Genomic DNA, 22,647 nt, shown 5'->3' on the forward strand with positions numbered 1-22,647 from the left:
GATATAATATTTAATATATAATATAAAAAATTATATTTTAATACATGATATAATACGTGATTTGACTACCAGACAATATTAAACAAACTTGTAAGTTTACTATATAAGGCTAAAAGAAATTTAATAAAAATCTACAAATATTTCCTCAATAAATTAAAAACCATTTAAACATTGAAAAACTTAAAAAAAAAAAAAAACTTACGGTGGTAAATTGAAATTGACAAAAAAATGCTTTCTTGTAACCAAAAACAGAGCCCTTCTTTCAAAGCATCCTCGTTCAACGATCGTCCGACACCATTTTCCTCTTGTCAGATTCTTTATCTCAAATCACTAATCTGTCTCTTCTCCTTTTGTGAGTTTTATTTCTTCTTTCTTCTCTCAAATACTTCCTTAAGGTTGTATAATCTACATAGCGATACACAGATTTTACACCATCTGATTTGTTTTTCACCCAAAATCTTCTTTCTTTGTAATGAAAACAATAACTCTTCTGGGCAATTCTACAATGAAGCACTCCGGCAGATTCCTAATGACTCGTGGGAATGGTTCAATTTTGTCCTTACCAACCCTTAAACACCAGTACCAACACCATACTTTAACCAAAAATTTTCTAACTTTTGGTCAGAGCAACCAAATCCAATCACGTCCTTTTGAAATTTGGAGCGTTCGACGCATATTCTACAATACCCAGAAATGTTTTTGCGCTTTGAGCCCTAGTTTTGGCCAAACCAGGGTTGTCTCAAGGCCTTATTGTGGTGTTTCGACTAAAAGTAGAGGTTTCTGCCTTGCAGCTTTTAGTTTAGCATCTAAAGTTCAAAACTTGTCAACTTCTGTTGAGACTCGTGTGAATGATACGAATTTTGAAAGAATTTATGTTCAAAATGGTGTCAATGTTAAGCCTTTGGTTGTTGAGAGAATTGATAAAGATGAAAACATCGCGGTAGTGCAAGAATCAATAGCTGAAGTTGACAGTGTTGAAGATGTTGATGGAGACAAAAATCTGGAGGGTGTTAAGAGATTAGTGATTGAGACTAGTCCTAGGAGAGAAGAGACTGATATCGAAAAGGAGGCATGGAGATTGTTGCAAGAATCTGTTGTAAGGTATTGTGGGAGTCCTGTAGGGACTATGGCTGCTAATGATCCTAATGATAAACAACCGTTGAATTATGATCAAGTGTTTATTCGTGATTTCGTGCCTTCTGCTTTGGCTTTCTTGTTGAGAGGAGAAGCTGAAATAGTGAAGAATTTCCTCCTTCATACCTTGCAGTTACAGGTTATAATTCAAAATTTACCTTGATTGCTTTTTAGTGGTTGTAATGTGCTATTTTGTGCTTTGGCTACATATGTATGATGATGAATGTTTGTTCCTTTATGTTCAGGTTCATCAAATGATGGTTTTATATTGTATAATCCGGTAGCATAATTTTTTACGTTAAGATTCATTTGATGATGGTTTTATGCTGTATAATTTCATTGCATGATCTTAAGCTGGATACGTAATTAGGAGAAGGTTATTATATATTTAGTATTAAAAGGGTATATTGTATTGATAATCAGTTTGATATTTTGGTGATGGTCGGTTGTGAGGCAAACTTCTACTGGAGGGAAATACTTGGCAGGTTTATTTGTTTCATAAATGCCTCCTTGGTGATAAATAACTTTCATCAAATCCCTGGGTTTGATAGAATGCTGAAATTTGAATGGAGAATCATTTTTCCGTTGTGATTTTAGAATAATCTCAGCACTTATATGCATGGTATTTATGATAACTTTTGAGTGGCTGCATGTTGACTATCTTTCTCTCTATTAAATACAACATATGATCTGATCTCCCTCTCCACTATAATGGAGATATAGTGTGCATTTTTGGGTACGGTAGCTTGTGCAGAGGAAGTGGATAGATAGTCAACAATTGGAACTTTAGAATTGGTATTTTGTTTCATTTATGCCTGATTCTTTGTTTGTGATGTTACAGACTGTCTTCATGTTCTGCACTCTCAAATATGGATCCCTTTCTATTGATTGCATTGCTAGCATATTGCAGTCGTACGGTATTTGATTAATTTGAAGTTACAATAATTTTTCAAATTCAATGTAGAGTTGGGAGAAAACAGTGGACTGCTACAGCCCAGGACAGGGATTGATGCCTGCCAGTTTTAAAGTCAGAAATGTACCTCTTGATGACAATAAGTTTGAAGAAGTCCTAGATCCAGATTTTGGTGAATCAGCAATTGGTCGTGTTGCACCTGTGGATTCTGGTTTGTACATTGTGACTTTACAGTCCTCTGCCAATATCTGATTCTTCTCTTTTCTTTTTGATGTCACACTGTTAGTACTGTCTTTCTTGTACTTTTGTAAGTTCTTCCAGAAGTTTCTTTTAGCGATAGCATCAGTTTTTATGCTTCTGTGATAGGGTTGTGGTGGATTATTCTTTTGAGGGCATATGGAAAGATTACTGGTGACTATGCATTGCAAGAAAGGGTGGATGTTCAGACAGGCATAAAATTGATTATGAATTTGTGCTTGGCTGATGGTTTTGATATGTTTCCTTCATTGTTAGTCACTGATGGTTCTTGCATGATAGACCGTCGGATGGGTATCCATGGTCACCCCCTTGAGATCCAAGTGAGTTTGAGTTTGTCTTTCCCTTTTTTCCCATCATTTATTGCCTTTCAACTAAGTCTGTGTGCCTTACGTTATCATTGATTATTTTCATGGTAATCTGAGGGATACTAATCCATGGTGTATCTGCTCTTGTAAATTGTCTGTGTGAAGTGAATGTGAAAAAAACATGTGAGAGATTTGGAATTTAGAATTTGGAATTTGAATGGAATTTGGAATGTGAAAAAAACATATATCAAGCCTGGTTTATGATATATGGAATTTGGAAGGAGGCTTAAATAGGATTAATTTTAAAACATGAAATTCTGAATTAAGGAAGCTGAGCTATACTTAAAAATGAGATACCATGAACGTTGCTGAAGAACTTATTTTAAAAGTTTGGTTTTGGATATCAGACCATTGTTGTTAGATCAGTTATGATGTCTTTTTGTTTTTGTTTTTGTTTTTATCCTTCTTTATCTTTATATTATAGATTTTACATGGTACTTTATCTTGCCAGGTCCTTAAATATATATATGAATACTTTTTTGGGGAACCTCAGTACAAAGAGGGAAACTGTTGATTTATTTTATTCTTTGTTGAGATTTATTTATGTTCTTCTAGTGAACTTGCCTGTCTAAAATTTGATTCTGCAGGCCTTGTTTTACTCAGCCCTACGGTGTTCCCGTGAGATGCTGTCAGTTAGTGAAGGATCCAAGAATTTAGTTAGAGCAATCAACAATAGACTGAGTGCATTATCATTTCACATCAGAGAATATTATTGGGTGGATATGAAGAAGATCAATGAAATATACCGATACAAAACAGAAGAATACTCCATGGATGCCACCAACAAGTTTAATATTTATCCTGAACAAATTCCTGCATGGCTAATGGATTGGATACCAGAGGAAGGTGGATATTTGATTGGCAATCTACAACCTGCTCACATGGATTTTAGGTTCTTCACACTTGGAAACCTTTGGTCCATCATTTCATCTTTGGGTACTCCAAAGCAAAATGAAGCTATTTTAAATCTTTTTGAAGTCAAATGGAATGATCTTGTGGGGCATATGCCTTTGAAGATATGTTATCCTGCTTTGGAGTATGAAGAGTGGCACATTATCACTGGAAGTGACCCAAAGAACACGTGAGTTCTCTGTGTATATTTGCAGGCACTCACACCAGTGCACTTGTATGTGTGTGCATATATATGCTTATAGTACGTCTTCATGTGCACATGTGTGTATGCCTGTAAATATCTTGTGTTTGTAGCTATAGCCAATTATAATATGACCGTATTGAAATGTTTCATCAACACCAATAACATTTCTTTTACAAATCTTTGCAGACCATGGTCATATCATAATGGTGGATCTTGGCCAACACTTCTGTGGCAGGTAAGCTTAGATATCATTGACATATATTGAGACTTCTGAGGATCGCTAATCACATATTTGATTTTTAGGTAATGTTATGATTATCCTAGTATAATTAGTGGCGCTCAACATTACTGAACACTTGATTAGTGAACACTTAATTGTTACAAGGTCCCCTAATATATCCATCTCAACCCACCTTCTTGCAGTTTGTATGTGGATTTGGTTGCATAAACATTCCTCTGCCCTTCCCTTTTATCCCTTTTTAAATCACTGTGCAGTTGACCATTGAAATGTTCCATTTTCTGGTTAATTCATTGAATGGCCAGTTTTACATCATAGTCAAGGATGTAATGATGTTAGCAGTAGATAGCATATATAAACAGCCTGAAGGCAGGATGATAGATGGCCTGTATTCTTTTATCTAAAATAAGTGCCTAATGCTTAATTCTTTTTAAGTCTTGTAACTGAGCTTTGCTTTCTAACATTTATAATTACCTCATTTTCAGTTCACATTGGCATGCATCAAGATGAGAAAATTCGAATTAGCCCAGAAGGCAGTTGACATGGCTGAAAAGAGGCTTTCAGCTGATCGTTGGCCCGAATATTATGACACCCGAACAGGGAAGTTTATTGGAAAACAATCACGACTTTTCCAGACATGGACTATTGCTGGGTTCCTGACTTCTAAAATGCTCCTGGAGAATCCAGATATGGCTTCCTTGTTATTCTGGGACGAGGATTATGATCTTCTCGAGATTTGTGTCTGTGCTCTTAGCAAGACTGGGCGGAAGAAATGCTCACGTGGTGCAGCTAAGTCTCAGATTCTTGTCTAACTGAGATACTATTTCTATGCAAAGACACTCCCGCCGTAAGGCAGAGTATCTTTTTATTGTACAGTGACAAGTTTAGGGCATAGTAATAAAAGGTTTTGATAAAATGAAATTTTAGTGTAACATATAGATTTTTTAGTATAATTCTTAGTAGTGACTGATGGTTTATTTGTCCGATTGATTAATGAAAAAGTTGATCGTCATAGTTCGTATTGACAAGCATAGAAGGAGGCCCTGGATATGCTTCTTTTGCAAGGTCATCTGTTCTGTATTCATAATAGTATATGTATCAGTTACACATTCACTTTCTTTATTCATTATTGGATTGGTTGCATTGTATTTTGATTGTATATGCCTCCCATGGATGCTCTTTAGGTGTTTTCTTGTATTTTGATTATATGTGCCTCCCATGGATGCTCTTTAGGTCCTTGTTTTTGGACCAAATGACCCAAATTACAACCATTAAATTGTGGCCTATGGTAAAAACATTGACTAATGCTATGTGCATATTGTGTACAAATAATGATATATCATCATATGACTAGATAATTTTAAATTAAAGATAAAACAATATTTAATTACATAGTGATATATTATTGTTTGTGCACAAAATTATGTATGTAGTTTTATTGAAAAAGATTTACTTTGCTCCCTCCATTAGTTATCCCTAGAGTTGAAGTGGGATGACTTCTCTTTACTGAAATGGTTCCATTATAGTGTAAGCAATACTATATACACACTTTTTTCAGTAGACAATTAAATACAGACCACCATATCATGTATTTAAAAAATAAAATAAAATAAAATAAATCAGTCATTTTCAATTTAAACTAATAGAATATATTGACAGAATTGAATAACAGTGAGTATTTGGGAAGACTCTGTTAGTAAACTAAACCTTAAGACTTCGTCAATGAAGTAAACCTGAGGTGGGAATAACCTTTCAAATAAAAGTGTGGTCATGAAACTCTGTGACTTGGATGGAATAACTTTTCAAATAAAAGCGTGATCATGAAATTCTATGACTTGGGTGGGAATAACCTTTCAAATAAAAGTGTGGTCATGAAATTCTGTGATTTGACCCACTTCATCAATCTTCCATTGGATTGCACCCATCAAATAGGAGAAGCAAAAAGAAGAGAGAATAAAAAATAACTCTGCAAATTTGGAATAGTTTCTTGCAGACATGGCTTTGTCTAATTGGTTGTTGCTGAGAGAGAAAAACAGTAGGCATGTGACAAGGTGTTATTTCATGATTGAACGGATAACTGAGGACCACTGTTCCATGATGGTTTTCAATTTTTTTTTTGGCCTTTGACTGACAGGTTAAAGCATATTTCATGGTTTTCGTTTTTCAAATTGGTGCTAATGATTTGCACACAAAAGTTTCTTGTGCTAATTTCACTTGTGATCAAACTTTATTCACTAATGGTTTGAATTTTTTCAGGGTTTGAAAGGTGATAGCTCAACAGAGAGAGAGAGAGAGAGATTAATATTCAATTTCTAGGCCTTGGCTATGGTGGTAGTAGAAGTTACAAGTCTTATGCACTGCTGCCTCCAAGTTTCACATTGGTGGTTGCCTTAAAATCCCAATTTTAGGCGTTAAACCTCAGCACTCTTTAAGCGCTACTTAAATTCATTAGAGTTGATAATCTAAATACTTCTGGTGTATAGGATGCTCATAAAATCTGTAGTGTGAAGTCACTGTTTCAGTTTTACCTTCTGCGAATGAGAATGATTTCTGTTACTTCTTTTAATTACTTTGTGTATGGGTAAATTAAAGTCTAGTGGGCTCGCAGTTCAATTCGAATGAGTTGATTTTAAGCTAAAACAATTTTAACTCATTAAACTCAATTTACAATCAACGACAACAGTTTTATTTTTTGTCTTTATCTATTCTTTTTTTTTTTTTCTCTCACTTTTGTCAATGTTAATAAAATATGTTTTTCTTCGTAACTATTAGTTTAATACTGTTTATAATGAGATCTTATAAGCGAGGGTAAATCATAATCAAGTTTCCTAGAAATGAACATTGATGCCTTATTAATCTTATATCCAAATTTTATCTGAAACTACCAAGAGGGACACTCTCTCACTCACTCACACTTACACTCACAAAATTTTGCAAAAAGAATTCTTTTTGTTTTCGGGAAACAAAGAAAGGAAACAGAGAAAACAATAATGTGGGTTGGTGTTTTCATTCATTTGTTGGTTGAATAATGCATGGGAACTAGAGAAAGTGATTAGATAAAATGAGAATATTATTAGGGTGCTTTTGGGGCAAGAGGGACCCTGGATGGGTTAATTTGTTTGAATTTTGTTGGCCATCAAAGAATTAGAACTTCTTATTTATCCTGATCACACTGACAGAGATAGGCATTCGCACTTCCTTTTTCACTGGAGAGAATCCTATAACCTGACTTTTTCTAGCAAATTTGCGTAATGATTAAGCTATTCCATCTTTGTTGAAGTCATCTGTACGTTTAGATGAAAAGAGTGACTTCCTTGTATTTTAAAAAGACATTTATAATATGTAAAAGAAAGAGGGGGCTGTTAGTTGGAGTTAGAAATTGGGGTTTTAACAGAACAAAGAAAATTAGGCTGAAGTAAAGAAGCAACAGTAAGTCTTGTCCTAGTGATGGAAGTGACATTTGCAAGTGCGTGGAAGGTCAAGCGTAAAAGGCAAGACAACAGTAAATCTTATCCTAGTGATGGAAGTGACATTTGCAAGTGCATGGAAGGTAAAGGGTAGAAGGCAATGGTTTATCCTCAAAGTGTTGTTTGAGTTAAAAAAAGAAAAAAAAAACTTTATATATAGAAGAATATAGTTTTAAATCACTTTTGATGATATACCAAGATTAAATTTTTTATTTATCTATTTTAATTATTATAAAATCAGTTATTAAACTCATAACTTATCCTATTTAATATAATTGATTTAATCTCAAAAGTGATAATCCGATTTGGGTGAAGTTCCTCGTTGCCAAAAAAAAGGGACAACGGTTTTGATAAAAGCAATTCCCTTTTTCTTTCTGATTTATGATGATATAAGATTTTGTTATTATTGACCATGCTAATAAAATTTCAAATAAAAGTGTGGTCATGAAATTCTGTGATTTGACCGACTTTATCTTAGAGATTTCAAGTTTATAAATTTTCATCAATCTTCCACTGGATTGCACCCATTAAATAGGGGAAGTAAAAAGAAGGGAAAAGGAAGAAATAACCCTGCAAATTTGGATTATTTCCTTGCAGACATGGCTTTGTCTAATTGGTTGGTGCCTTGGCTATGGTGGTAGTAGAAGTTACAAGTCTTATGCATTTCTGCATCCAATTTGCACATCGGTGGTTGCCTTAAAATCTCAATCTTTGGCGTTGAACCTCAACTGTCTTTAAGTGCTACTTCAATTCATTAGAGTTGATATTCTAAATACTTCTTATGTGAATTGACTGTTTCAGTTTTACCTTAAGCAGATGAGAATGATCTCGATTGCTTCTTTTAATTGCTTTGTGTAGGAGTTCATTCGAGTCTAGTCAGTTCATTATTCAATTTGAACGAGTCAAATTCAAGATGAAGCAATTTTAACTGCTGAGCTCAGCTCGCAATGGACATCCACATCTCTTTTTCTTCTTCTCCTTCCTCCTCTGTCAATAACTATTGCTTTAGTACTGCTCATAATAAGATCTTATATGGAAAGATAAATCATAAACAAGTTTCCTAGAAATGATCATTCATGCCTTGTAAATCTGAGAACTCGATAAGTGGGTATTTGAACTAATCTCAAAGATGGATCTGCTATAACAATAATAATATTCAAAAAAAAAAAAGGATCAATAGACTGCGAAACTCAAACCAGGAAACACCTTATAAAATTATATTACTATTTTTTCTTATTTAATGGGTAACACAAGGAAGAGGACGGAACAGTACATAAAAAGGGCACATGAAGAAACACTACAGAGAATGAGATGAAGCTTATTACACATCCTTAACTGGCACAGCTTCATTCATATCCGTGTTATCTTCGTCCTTTAATTCCTTAACTGGCAAAGCTTCATTCATTTCCTTGTTGTCTTCGTCCTCTACAACCTTAACTGGCACAGCTTCATTCATTTCCTTGTTGTCTTCGTCCTTTACATCCTTAACTGGCAAAGCTTCATCCATTTCCTTGTTGTCTTCGTCCTTTACATCCTTAACTGGCATAGCTTCATTCGTTTCCTTATTGTCTTCGTCCTTTACATCCTTCTCTTTCTCTTCAACCTGAAAAGCAGAAACAGGGAAAGACCTATTGAGCCCGGCAGGAGTCTGAAAAGTGATCTTCCCACTTGATGGATCAGCAATATATATATCACTCAGTCTTATCCAAACAAATAGCTCTTTGGTCTTCACCCCAGTGAGTTTCTTGATCTTGCTGGGTTCAACAACAGCAGTGACCTCAGTTGCGTAACTCGCTAGCTTCCCAATCTTTTCAAACTTGTGGGTTATGCTGTTCTTCTGTTTCAGCCACACAAAACCCGTCTCTTTCACATACCCACACTCTTCAATGTCATGTAATGGCAACAACCCATTTGGCAACCCCAACTCCCTCAGCAACTCCTGAGATTTCTCTTTACATATCTCATCTCCACGGTACATCTCTGCCTTTGCTCTGATTTCTTCTGTGACAAGAGACATGTTTTCTTTCTTTCAACAACTTCAGTATATATATACCCACACACTTTTTAGACTATAAATTGAGCAAATGTTATACATATCACTTTTGATTACACACATGATATATTATTATATAATTCCCAGTGACCTCAGTTGCGTAACTCACAGCTTCCCAATCCTTTCAAATTTGTGGGTTATGCTGTCGTTCTGTTTCAGCAACACAAAACCCGTCTCTTTCACATACCCACACTCCTCAATGTCATGTAAGGGCAACAACCCATTTGGCAACCCCAACTCCCTCAGCAACTCCTGAGATTTCTCTTTACATATCTCATCTCCACGGTACATCTCTGCCTTGGCTCTGATTTCTTCTGTGACAAGAGACATGTTTTCTTTCCTTGAAAACTTTACAACTTCAGTATGCATATATATATATATATATATATATACACACACTTTTTAGACCATAAATTGAGCAATGTTATACATATCATTTTTTAATATACAAATAATATGTTGTTATATGATTGAGTATTATTTTATTTTTAATTTAAAATTATCTAATTATTCGATAATACACATCAAATATGTATATATCCATGTACTCAAAGATAAATATGCATAATTTTATTTTTAGAAATTTGCCCCCGTATTTTGAAAAACTTAAGAGAAATGGTAGGGCAACTAAGTAAACTAACCAATTGGGTAAGTCATCTAATTAATAATAGATTGAGAGGACAATTTAGCTCTTGTATATATTTGGAAGTCAAACGTGAACCGACAACTAATATTGTATTTTGGTGTAAAACTGTAAAAAGTATAGTAAAATTATAAACTCTTATCCTTTAACTGTTAAAAATTCAAACATTCACCTAAGAATCAAATTCTATTAAAAATCTTAATTAGGGTTAGGGTAAAATAATCTTTTAACCAAAAAAATTAAACTTTCGTCACATTTTTCCCTCTCAATTTTAAAACTCACACCCCCCCCCCCCCCCCCCCCAAAAGTTTTCCTTCAAAGTTTGAAAAATAACAATTTCTTCCTAGGGTATTTTCTCTTTCTTTTTGGGGACCAATTTTTTTTCGATTGTCGGCTGGCCTTCCCTCTTCTTCTCAGTCGACGCTTCTCCTTCCTCCTTCGTTCTTCGTTAGAGACAGAGAACGTTTATGTCTAAGATGAAAATGTTATTTTCATCTTAAATGAAGATAAAAAGTTTTTTTCTCAGATAAAGGCAACATTTTTTTCAGTCTTTTTCTTAGATAAAGGCGACATCTTTGTCTAGGAAAAATATGTGTTCTATTTTCGTCTAAGATGAAAATGTTTTGTCTTCGTCTGAGACGAAGACAACGGTCTCTGTCTCTGATGAAGGAGGGAAGAAGGAGAAGTGCCAACAAAGAAGGAGGGAAAGTCGGTAGTCAGAGAGATGGAGAGAAAACCTTAAGGGGAAATTGTCACTTTTTAAACTTTGAGTGAGGTAAATATTAGATTTTCAAATTGAGAAAGGGAAATGTGATAAAATTTTAGTTTTTTTAATTTTTTTTGTTAAATGATAATTTTATCTTTAACTTTAACTGAAAATTTTAACAAAGTTTTGGTCATGGATAAGTGTTTGAGTTTTTGAAAAAGGAGAAGTGCCAATAGAGAAGAAGGAGAGAAGGTTGGCCGACAACCGAGAGAAATCAGTAGTCAAAGAGATGGAGAGAAAACCTTAGAAAATAAATTGTCATTTTTTAAACTTTAGGTGGGATAAATATTATATTTTCAAATTGAGAGAAAAAAAGTGATAAAACTTTAGTTTTTTTTTAAATAATGATTTTACTTTTAATTTTAATTAAAAGTTTTAATAAAATTTAAGTTATGAATAGATATTTAAATTTTTGAAAATTGAAAAGTAGTAATTTGGGTTTTCGCAATTCCTTGGGGGTGGGAATAAGTCTTTTGGCCCAACTGTAAATGGCTGAAGGCTCAACCCACCTCAGCCTTCAACACTCAACCGTTGATTTGATTTTGATTAGACAAATGAGATGAGTGCTTCAACTTACTTGTATGGGCTTCTAGTATTTATTATACAGTTGGAAATTTTATGGCAGAATTAAAGGCACAGCGATGGGTTGGAAGAGTTGCCCGATAGGAGATTAACACTAATGTACTTGGAAATTTTAAACGTCTTGATTAAATTTTAGCATTGAAGAGACCCATCATCTTCACCCTCAACCTATAAAGCATGCAAAAGAAAGCACAAAAACGTAAAAATATAAAAATTGAAACATTAAAACGTATTTTTAAAAAAAATATAGATATAAACATATAAAAAATATATAAATATGAAAAATATATGATATTTTTATAAATATAAAAGTTTATAAAAAAATGCAACAATCTACAATTTTTTTTTATAAATATAATAACTTTAAACAACAATAAGATATGTATTCAATCAACTTTGATCTATTAACCGATAATCGGATAATGTACTGCATCAATAACTTTCCCTCCTCTCTCACACCTGACTTTTTTGTGCTGTGTATGCAAGGTCATACCTGAATCAAAACTGCTCCTTGGTTTGTTTGCTTTCAGTTCTTTTGCTTGGTTTCTACATTTGTAGCTTCAGATAAATATGTCTTAGGTCATCTCTAATGAACTTCAATTTTTTTATTATGTGTTTATATTCTTATTGACTTTTCTAAGTTTTGACTAAACTATAGATTGATCTTATTGGTAAAAATCTAATGCATTTTTATTAAAAGAATTTAAAGATAATTTTGTCATGATTATTTGTCTTGTAGGTCTCTATATTTGTTGCCGTATGTATCAATACCATGTTATCCTGCAATTGTTATGGTGATATATTATGGTTTCTTAAGAATGATTGATTAATCATATATGTTTAAACTATAAAATGATTTACGGAAAAATGTATTTTGTATTAAATGAATGATACAAAGAGTATAGTGTTATTTATATTAGCTTACAGATGCAAATAAGGATACATATAGATAAAGATAACAAAGAGATGAGAGATTAAGAGATAAGAGATAGAGATAGAGAGAAGAGAGAGATTCAGATAATAGATAGAGAGAAAATTAATCTTTTAACAACTCTCCTCAAGTCCTTGCACAGGGCCAAAGTTGCATATTGTCTAGAAGAAAGGCAAAATGAGCTGAAAGCAAGGACTTGGTGTAAATATTTGGCAGTTGATCATGTAGAAATGAATCGAACTCTCAAACAACCATTGGAAATTTGTTCATACACATAGTAATAATCAACTTCGATGTGCTTCATGCGTGCATGAAATACAGGATTAGAAGTGAGATAAACAGCTCATAAATTGTCACACCAAAGAGTAGGAATTTGACTACATGCAATACCAAGTTATTTCAAAACAGTTTTTTATCCAAAGCAATTCAATTGTTGCATTTGCATTCGCAATTGTCTTACATTTACTTTTTGTAGAGGATCTTGCAATTGTTGCTTGCTTTTTGGACATCCAGGAGATAAGAGACTTACCAAGATAAATATTATAACCATTGGTGGATTTTCGATCATCAAGGCAACCAGTTCAATCACTATTGCTAAAACAATGCACGTGACGTGGAGAGTCTTTGTCCAAAAAAAGGTCAATGGATGGCGTCCCTTTCAAGTATCATATTAGTCTTCTCACAGCCTTCCAATGAACATTAGTTGGGCTATGCATGAATTGACAAAGTTTGTTTATCGAAAAGGCAATATCGAGCCGAGTCATGATAAGATATTGCAAAGCACCCATGACTTGCCTTTACTCATCACCGTTGGAAAGTGGTACACTGGATTCTTTAGACAATAATGGTGTAGTAGCCATAGGAGTTGCACATGCTTTGGCATTAGATAGACCTGTCCATTGAAGAAGATCACAAACATTTATGTTGACTTAAAAGCAATCCACTAGATAGATTCGTGACTTCAACTCTAAGGAAAAATGTAAAGAGCCCACGTCATGAACATGAAACATTCTTTTCATATCATGAATCATTTCATCAATAAAAGTTGATGAGGACCCTGTAACAAAGAGATCATCAACATAAGCAAAAACAAAAATTTTGTTAATCTTATCATAAAAAATAAATAATGATGTGTCTAATTTTGATAACATAAAACCAACCCCCATGAGATAGGAACTCAATCTTTAAAACCAAGCACTAGAGGCTTGCTTAAGACCATAGATGGAGCATTGCAATGTACAAACAAAGGTTAGGTGATTCTTGTCTTTGAAACCTTGGGGTTGTTGCATATAGGCCTCATCTGTAAGAAAACTATACAAGAAGGCATTAGATATGTCAAATTGATGCATATCCCATCCCAACATAGTTACGCTGATAAGAAATTATGGATTTTTGTAGCTTTGATCATAGGGCTGAAAGTTTCATTATAATCAGCTCCTTGTTGTTGAAAGTATCTCTTAGTAACCAAACGTGCTTTGTAGCAATTAATTGATCCATCCACATTCTTTTTTATTTTGAATACTCATTTATTGCCCAACACATTTTTATTTTCTGGTAGAAGAAGAGGTTGAATTTGACATGATAAGTCAAAGTTAAAAAAAATAAAAGGACAAATAAGATCAATTTACAGCTCTAATATCATATTTGAACTATAAAATGATTTGTGAAAAAATATATTATGTATTGAATGAATAATACAAAGAGCATATTGCTATTTATATTAGCTTACAGATGAAGATAAGGATACATACAAATAAAAATGAAGATAACAAAGAGATGAGAGATTGACAGAAAAGAGAACATTAATTAAAATCGGCACTAATTTTTCTGCTTAAACCTTTTTAGGCAAACTTACAATGATTTTACTATTTGAAGCAAATTTAATTTTATTTCTAATAATAACCCTTTCGTACTAATTATGTCACTCTCTCGGCTAATTACATCAAATTAGGAATTTTTTTCGACAAGCTTTAAACATTCTATGTTTGTTAGATTATGATTTGAAAATTCAAAAACTTATTTGAAATGATCAATTTTTTGTTCTAATACAGAGTGGAATGAAATTATTAACAAGTGCGAAGAAAGGTGTGTAAGGGTGTATGAGGGTGCATATGGGTGCGCGAGGGTATGTAAGGGTACAATTTAGGTGCAAGAGGTTATTAAAAACACATTTGACCATTACCCACTGTATAACAAAAGAGGAAAAACCCACCCATCTGTTATCCATCGATTCACATTCAGATTAGGGACGTCGACAAACACTTTGGTAATGTCATCTAAGTCGTCTAAGGTATATCTGACTCCTTTGCATTGTTATGATTGAAAGTTTATTGGTTGAAAAATGTTAAGGTCATTGAAATGTCTATCTGTTGTGTTAGGTTTAGAGTTTGTAGGATGTGATTTATTTTGGTTTAGAGTTCTGTAGGTTTCCAATATAATGTAGTGTATTTTGTCAGATTTGATTTTGTTGTGTTGTTGTTGATGGAGGAGAAAGGTTTTTGGCCACAGTCGTCACACTATTTTGCACCCATACACACTCATACGCATCCATACACACTTATACACACGTTTACGCACCCATACACACCTATACGCACTGATACACACCCATATGCATCTTTACACACCCATACGCACCCATATGCACCCTTACACACCAAGCGCACTCCTTCGCACCCGAACGCACCTCTTGGCACTCACACGCACATGATGGATTATTTTTTAGATGGATTATTTTGTTTTGGGTTCAAATGATTTAATGTTGCAAATTTTCTGCTTTCAGGGGACTTTTTACGGAATTTCGGTTAATAATTAGCTCGACGAAAGGTGTTATAATGATACACATAATTTTACGACTAAGATAAAAGTTAGAAGTCATGTTGAAACAATTAAGCATATTAGGACTACTCTTACTCGTAGGCAGAAAGAACTGTTCAGAGAAAGTTGTTTTAGACTATTTTTAAGTATGGAAATTCTAAAACATAATTCTCCATTAATGCATTCTGTATTATTTTGACAGAGTAATAAGGGTGTATTGGGAGAGGAATTTTGGTTTCCACTAAATGGGGTCGACTAAATGAGTTTGGAAATTCTAAAACATAATTCTCCTTTGCGCTATTGCCTACCAAATCGAAGCATGAATATCACTCCTACCATTTTTTCAGATCAATCAATTGAAGTAAATGAAATATGGTTTCAATTGAAGGGAAATATGGTTTGTTTATAATCAATTAAGTAAAGAATGAAAAAGTAAAGATGTGTTAATAGAGTAAATATTTTCATCTGCCTCTAAAGCTATTTATCCAAATCATTAGTGACTAAAATCAATTTTCTTTATCTAAATTGTTTTATGCAATCGTTTAATGACAAGTGTTTTCATAACAATTACATTCAATTTTTCAATTTTCTTATGCATAAATGCGCGTAATTTTGCTCGCAATTTTCCATAACTTACGAACCTGCACACACCCTTACTCACCATCATACACCCTTACGCACCCGTGTGCACCCTCGCATACCCGCGCTCACCCTTACACATCCATACGCACCCACGCACTCGCTCGCACTCCACCATTCTTCTCACTTATGCTCATATTTTTGTTCCAATCTATATTATAACAAAAATTTATCAGTTTCCAAATAAGTTTTTAATCTTTGAATCATAACTTACTAAATCTTCGAATCATAATTTATCAAATCTTAAAAAAAAACTATACCAAATCTAATGTAATTAGCTAAGGGGGTGACGTTATTAGCTGAGAGGGGTATTATTGGAAAGAAAATTAAATTTGCTTAAAAATGTAAAATCACTGTAAATTTGTCTAAAAAGGTTTAGGGAAAAAGATTAGCACTGATTTTAATTAATTTCCCAGAGAAATGAGATAGAGAGAAAATTAACCCCTTAACAATATATAATGATTTCTTGGGGACTAAGAAGCTTAATGTGATTTTCATTGCCACTAGCATCTGGCAATGGCCATTGAATAATAGCCCTTGAACGAACAAAAACTTTCTACATGCATGTTTTGATTTGGTATGTGACTAACTAGTGAATTTGGACAAAAGAGTTTCCATTGTTACAAAAACCATAAATCACCTAGATATCTAAAAACCCCTTTGACCAAGGAGGATCTAAATGCAAAGCCTCTCTGGTCTATTCAATTAGTTGTTTTTTCACTCATTTCTCTGGAATGTAAGTTCTTGTTTTCTTCTCATCTATGTGTTGACAGTTCTTGGCATCTATATACCTCAAAATCAATTTATTGGATATAATGTGACCAAATTGTAAAAACTCATTACATTTCATACTGGGGTTGTTGATAGCTTCAATAAGCTTCATTGATGAGGTTGATGCTTTGTATAATGATGGTTGGTGGGTCAATTCTGTGATTTGACCGACTCTACCATGGAGATTTCAAGTTTACAAATATTCATCAGTCTTCCATTGATTGCACCCATCAAATAGGAGTGAAAAGAAGAGAGAAGGAAAAAATAACCCTCCGAATTTGGAATATTTTCTTGCAGACATGGCTTTGTGTAATTGGTTGGTGGTGCTAGAAAGAAGGATAAGAGGCATGTGGAAAGGTATTATATGATTGAACGGATAACTAAGGACCACTTGTTCCATGAGGGTTTGAAATTTTTTTTTTTTGCCCAAAAAATTATTCTCACCCAAGTTAAAGTAAAATATAAAAGTCTCATTATCTAATTTTAAAAATTTTAAATATCCATCTATAAGCTAAAATCTATTAAAATTTTCAATTAAAATTAAGGGTAAAATTATTTTTTAACAATAATATTTAAAAAAATAAAACCTGATATCATTTTATCCTCTTAATTTATAAAATTAATAATTTTTTTTCAAAATTAAGTTTTAAAAAATGATTTTTTATTATGATTAAAAATAAAATCGTCATTTAATTAGTAATATTAAAATAAATAAAATTATCTCATTTTCTCCCTTAGTTTATAAAATTAACAATTTTTCTTTAAGATTAAGTTTTGAAAAATTCATTTCCCCACTAGAGGTTTGGGAGCTTGAAAAATTTTCAACCTCTCCAACAGTACTCTCCTTCTCTGACCTCCCTTTCTAGCAAACGACAAACAAAACTTTGGTCTAGACAACGCCTCATCTGGATGAAGAAGTTGTTGTCCAAATGAAGGTTTTATCTACCGTTCGCTGGAGAGGGAGGCCAAAGAGAGAGAATATTTCAAGCTTCAAAACCATAGGAGGTAAAGTAAAATTTTTAAAACTTAAACCTGAAGAGAAATTGTTAGTTTTTTAAACTAAGAAAAAAAATGAGATATAATTTTATTTATTTTAATATTATTGATAAAATAATAATTTTACTTTTAACTATAACCGAAAATTCATGAGTATATGGAAATAGACTAAACCTTTTAAGTCTTTGAAATCTTGAAGGTATGTGTTTGTCTTTGCACAAACCTTGAATGGGAAATAGTTGTTTGGCCTTTTAATTATGACCAAATTTTATTCGCTAATGGTTGGACTATTTATGAACTTTTTCAGGGTTTGAAAGGCGAGAGCTGAAAAGTGAAAGAGAGAGATTGATATTAATTTCTAGGTCTTGGCCATAGTGGCAGTAGGAGTTAGAAGTCTTATGCACTGCGCATTGGTGGTTGCCTTGAAATCACTTTTTTTTTTGCGTTAAACCTCAACTCTCTTTAAGCGCTTCTTAAATTCATTAGAGTTGATAATCCAAATAATTTTGGTGTATAGGATGTTCATAAAATCTGTAATGTGAAGTGACTGTTTCAGTTTACCTTCTGCAAATGAGAATAATTTCTATTACTTCTTTTAATTGCTTTGTGTACCGATAGATTAGAGTCAAATCAGCTCACTGTCCTATTCCGAATGAGTTAAATTCAATCTAATGTAATTTTAACTCATCGAGCTCAACTCACAATGGATGACGGCGATTCTTTCTCTTCAACTCAATCTTTTTTTTTTTTTCTTCTTCCCATTCTCCCACATTTGTCAGTGTCAATAAAACATGTTTCTCTTCATAACTACTGTTTAGTACTGTTCATAATCAGATCTTATGACTCAGGGTAAATCATAATCAAGTTAATCTGAATCTCTCTTTTACCCGGCCTTGTAACAGATAAGCAGATATTTTAACCAGTCTCAAATAAGACCAAAGGAAAACAGTATAACCATAATAATATTCCGAAAATGAAAAGGGGATGTGGTCATAATTTTTTCTTATTTAATGAGTAAGACAAGGAAGAAGAGAGAACAGTACATAAAAAGTGCACATTGGGGGTGGCGTGGTGGTGGTGTGGGGTTTTGGGGTTTGTGGAGGGAGGGGAATGTGGTCATCATTTTTTCTTATTTAATGAGTAAGACAAGCAAGAGGAGAGAACAGTACATAAAAATCCACATGGAGAAACACTACAGAGAATCAGATGAAGCTTATTACACATCCTTAACTCGCACAGCTTCATTCATCTCCTTCTTGTCTTTGTCCTTCACATCCTTCTCTTTCTCTTCAATCTGAAAAGCGGAAACAGGGAAAGACCTATTGAGCCCAGCAGGAGTCTGAAAAGTGATCTTCCCACTTGATGGATCAGAAATATATATATCACTCAGTGTTATCCAAACCAATAGCTCTTTGGTCTTCACCCCAGTGAGTTTCTTGATCTTGTTGGGTTCAACAACAGCAGTGACCTCAGTTGCATAACTCACTAGCTTCCCAATCTTCTCAAACTTGTGGGTTATGCTGTTCTTCTGTTTCAGCCACACAAAACCTGTCTCTTTCACATACCCACATTCTTCAATGTCATGTAATGGCAACAACCCATTTGGCAACCCTACCTCCCTCAGCAACAGCTGAGATTTCTCTTTACAGATCTCGTCTCCCCGGTACATCTCTGCCTTGGCCCTGATTTCTTCTGTGACAAGAGACATGTTTTCTTTCCTTCTACTCCACAACTTCGACTTTGACTTTAATGGGATGGAAAGTAGTAACAATTATATATATATTTATAGGCCATAAATTTGCCCTTGTGCAAAAACTTCTAAGAAATGGCAGGACAGCTAAGAAAACTAATAAATTTGGGACAATTTAATTCTTGTATATGTTTGGTAGTTAAATGTGAACCGACACAAAATATTGTATCTTGGTATAAATGGGAAGACTCAACCCTCAACCTTCAACACTCAACCGTTGATTTGATTAGACAGTCGAGGTGGGTTCTTCAGGTTACTTGTATAGGCAGATTGTATTTATGATGCAGTTGGAAAATTTATGGCAGAATTAAAGGCATTGATGTGGGTTGGAGGAGGTGCCCAATAGGAGATGAACACTTGTAATGTAGTTGGAATGGGATCCTATTATTTTGGGAAGACTTAAATCGTGACCAGTCCTTGGAAACTTTAAAACGCCAATTGATCAAGTTGTGGCTTTGAAGAGACCCATCAACTTCACCCTTGTCACCATGCGCTTGGATGAACGGTCATGAATTGGCCATGTCCATTAATTCAGTTCAAAAGTTTTCTTCATTATAGACCCATAAAACTATATGAATATATATTTGAGTATATAATTAAATATATAAATAATATATTTTTATATAATTGAATAATTTTAAATTAAATATAAAATAATATTTAATTATATGATAATTTATTATCTATATTATTAATTAAATACCCAAATATGTGTAGATATAACATTGTTTAAATTGACCAGGCTAAGAGTAGAGAGTCTTTCATAAATGGTGCATTCATTGTTTTAGCCTTAGCTACTGGACAAGGTTATGGAATGGTACATATTTTAGAGGTAGGTTAACGATAGATAGTTTGTTGAGGAGTCAATTTTTGAATAGGCCAAAGGATTATTTCCCAACTAGGTATTAATTTAAAGATAAATTCAAAAACCTAAACATATATTCATGAATCAATTAACCCTAAATATTTTTTTTGGTTAGAACTAAGAATAAAATTATCACTTTACTAATAATATTAAAAAATATATAATTTTATCTTTTTTTCTCTTTAGGTTTTGAAAAATCACATTTCACCCCAACCTCAACTTTGAAAAATAACTCCCCCCCCCCCCCTCCCTTCCCCCAAATCCGTAAGGTTTTCTCCCTCATCCAATGAAGGCAATAGTGGCCGCCACCATCTCCACCTTTAGCCCAACCATCTCCCACCTCGACAAACGACATCGACAAAAATAAAGAATTTCGTCTCCATTAACGAAGCTAGATGAAATCATCTTATCTCTTTGTCAAGAAAAAAATGAAGACAATTTATTTTTGTCTCTTCGTTGGCCATTGACAAAGGGACAAGATGGTTGCATCTCCATCAACGTTGTCTACCCAAAAGGGAGACAGTTAGGCTAAACGTAAAGACAATGGCAACCACTGTCTTCGGAGAGGGGAGAAAATTCTAGAGATATGGGGTGGGGGGGGGGGGGGGGGAGTTATTTTTCAAAGTTGAGGATGGGGCATAAAATGTTAGTTTTCAAAACCTAGGACAAAAAATAAAATAAAATTATATATATTTTTTAATATTATTAATAAAATGATGATTTTATCTTTAATTCTAATAAAAAATTTTAATAACAATTAATCCATAAGTGGATGTTTGAGTTTTTTAAACACCGTAAATGTATATTTGTCTTTATATTAAAACTTGAATAGAAAATAGTCCTTTAGCCTTTTGTATATACCAAACCTAAGAATAATGTAACCTTCACCATCAGTCTCCATTACTTATTTGGCAACTCCATTACTTAGTTGGCAAGTTCAGTAATGTGTTAAATTGAAGCAAGGGATTGCAATGGTACTAGTTAACACTTTATACAAGGCTACAAATTAATCTCAAAAGCAAGTAAAATTCTTAAAACACAAGAAATCAATCAATCTGTAGATAAGATAGCCTGCATAAGTTATTTCCTTCAATAATTCGCTCTTCTAGACTGGATGCAGCTTTCACATTACAGACTGTACCAAATTATTTGCTCTCTCTCTCTCTCTCTCTCTCTATATGTATGTATATGTTTGAACAATTGTCGCTATAAATATATATGTCGTTTAAAAAGAACTTGGGGTTTGGTGTATGATCCGATAGGTACAACTACAGGAGTAACTGTGGGTATCCGTATTTATGAAGCAGAGTAATTGCCAGGCAACATTTATTTCCAATATCAGAAGAGTAAATGACATGCTCCCACCCAAGGTTTGGCCTAAAAACACTTTTCTACCCTTAGTATAAATGACACTTTCACACCCAAATTCAAACCTTATTGTAAAAAACTAATGGTGTAAGGGTAAAATCATAAATTTAATATCCATTGATTTTGAAAATAGAAAACAATATTTTATTAACTCAAACATTTTAAATATGATAATTTAACCTTTAAAAAATTTTATTGCATTATAATCAATTCTTTGGGAGTATATTTTCCATTTTTGAAACTATTCAGAGGCAAAAATATTAAAATTTTTCAAAAGACTCTAAAACCTTTTTTAAATTTGCAATAAACCCCTAAAAATTTCATAAAAACCCCTATTTAAAAAAAAGTTACAATTTATTTCTTAATATACGATTATAGGACAATTACAATCTTATCCATAGGAATAGAAGAAGAAAAAATAAAAATGAAAGGACAAAAAATAAAAGATTTGTTGAATAATTTGGATATTTAAAGATTATTTTTAATTTTTGTTAATTTAGGGTTATGTGATAATTTTTAACATAAACTAGTTTGGATAAAATAGTAATTTCACTCCTTAATATTATTGTTTCATCAACAAAGTTTTTGATTTTGTGTGGGAAATTATTATTTATACAAATTAAAAATGGAAAATTGTTTTAAGGCTAATCGCGTTTCTCCGATTACTAGTTTATCATAAAACCAAAAGGTAAATATAAATTTCGTCATAATTTATACCTAATACTCTACTTCTGATAATCTCATCCTCAATCCTTATGCCAATGCCTCAGAACCTGCAACATGTTTCTTTGTTTTATGACTAACATCAACATTTTACATAAACACTACCATCTATGCAAGGATATGTTGATAACAAAGATAGGATTCAAGGGTTATATCAAATTAACAACAATTAGGAGTTGTGTGCACAAATTTCCACAAATAGACCACCTAGTCCTCTATGAAGCATCAAACGAAATTTGGGATGCAGTATTCCGGTTTAATTGTTATCACCT

The 22,647-nt window shown here is 33.2% G+C and overlaps 3 protein-coding genes across 4 annotated transcripts; 1 reads left to right on the forward strand and 2 right to left on the reverse strand.

The window, feature by feature from the left end:
* The first annotated feature begins 232 nt into the window (after nt 1-232).
* On the forward strand, nt 233-5,163 carry LOC123221199 (alkaline/neutral invertase A, mitochondrial-like). The gene is made up of 6 exons (XM_044643962.1): nt 233-1,273; nt 2,099-2,258; nt 2,414-2,625; nt 3,258-3,751; nt 3,953-4,001; nt 4,490-5,163. Exons 1-6 carry the CDS (start codon nt 473-475, stop codon nt 4,814-4,816), a joined length of 2,043 nt encoding a protein of 680 aa, XP_044499897.1. The 5' UTR covers nt 233-472; the 3' UTR covers nt 4,817-5,163.
* A 3,490-nt stretch (nt 5,164-8,653) lies between these two features.
* Nucleotides 8,654-9,883, reverse strand: LOC123220332. Of its 2 annotated transcripts, XM_044642519.1 has the most exons (2): nt 9,057-9,883; nt 8,654-9,005 (listed from the first exon to the last, which is right to left on the reverse strand). In XM_044642519.1, the coding sequence occupies exons 1-2, from the start codon at nt 9,486-9,488 to the stop codon at nt 8,793-8,795; spliced, it is 645 nt and encodes a 214-aa protein (XP_044498454.1). In that variant the 5' UTR covers nt 9,489-9,883; the 3' UTR covers nt 8,654-8,792. The 2 variants fall into 2 exon arrangements, with proteins under 2 accessions (XP_044498454.1, XP_044498453.1); XM_044642518.1 differs by having other exon boundaries at nt 8,654-9,883.
* Nucleotides 9,884-18,656: 8,773 nt separating this feature from the next.
* Nucleotides 18,657-19,451, reverse strand: LOC123220152. The gene has a single exon (XM_044642182.1). It carries the CDS (start codon nt 19,375-19,377, stop codon nt 18,886-18,888), a length of 492 nt encoding a protein of 163 aa, XP_044498117.1. The 5' UTR covers nt 19,378-19,451; the 3' UTR covers nt 18,657-18,885.
* Between the last annotated feature and the right edge of the window lie 3,196 nt (nt 19,452-22,647).

Source organism: Mangifera indica, chromosome 7 (genome assembly GCF_011075055.1).
Source record: "Mangifera indica cultivar Alphonso chromosome 7, CATAS_Mindica_2.1, whole genome shotgun sequence".
In the NCBI taxonomy this organism is placed as follows: domain Eukaryota; kingdom Viridiplantae; phylum Streptophyta; class Magnoliopsida; order Sapindales; family Anacardiaceae; genus Mangifera; species Mangifera indica.

Coding starts and splice junctions, on each gene's coding strand:
- LOC123221199 (XM_044643962.1), top strand. CDS start 473: ATGAAAACAATAACTCTTCTGGGCAATTCTACAATGAAGCACTCCGGC. Junction 1,274..2,098: donor TTCATACCTTGCAGTTACAG/GTTATAATTCAA, acceptor AATTCAATGTAG/AGTTGGGAGAAAACAGTGGA. Junction 4,002..4,489: donor GGCCAACACTTCTGTGGCAG/GTAAGCTTAGAT, acceptor CCTCATTTTCAG/TTCACATTGGCATGCATCAA.
- LOC123220332 (XM_044642518.1), bottom strand. CDS start 9,488: ATGTCTCTTGTCACAGAAGAAATCAGAGCAAAGGCAGAGATGTACCGT.
- LOC123220152 (XM_044642182.1), bottom strand. CDS start 19,377: ATGTCTCTTGTCACAGAAGAAATCAGGGCCAAGGCAGAGATGTACCGG.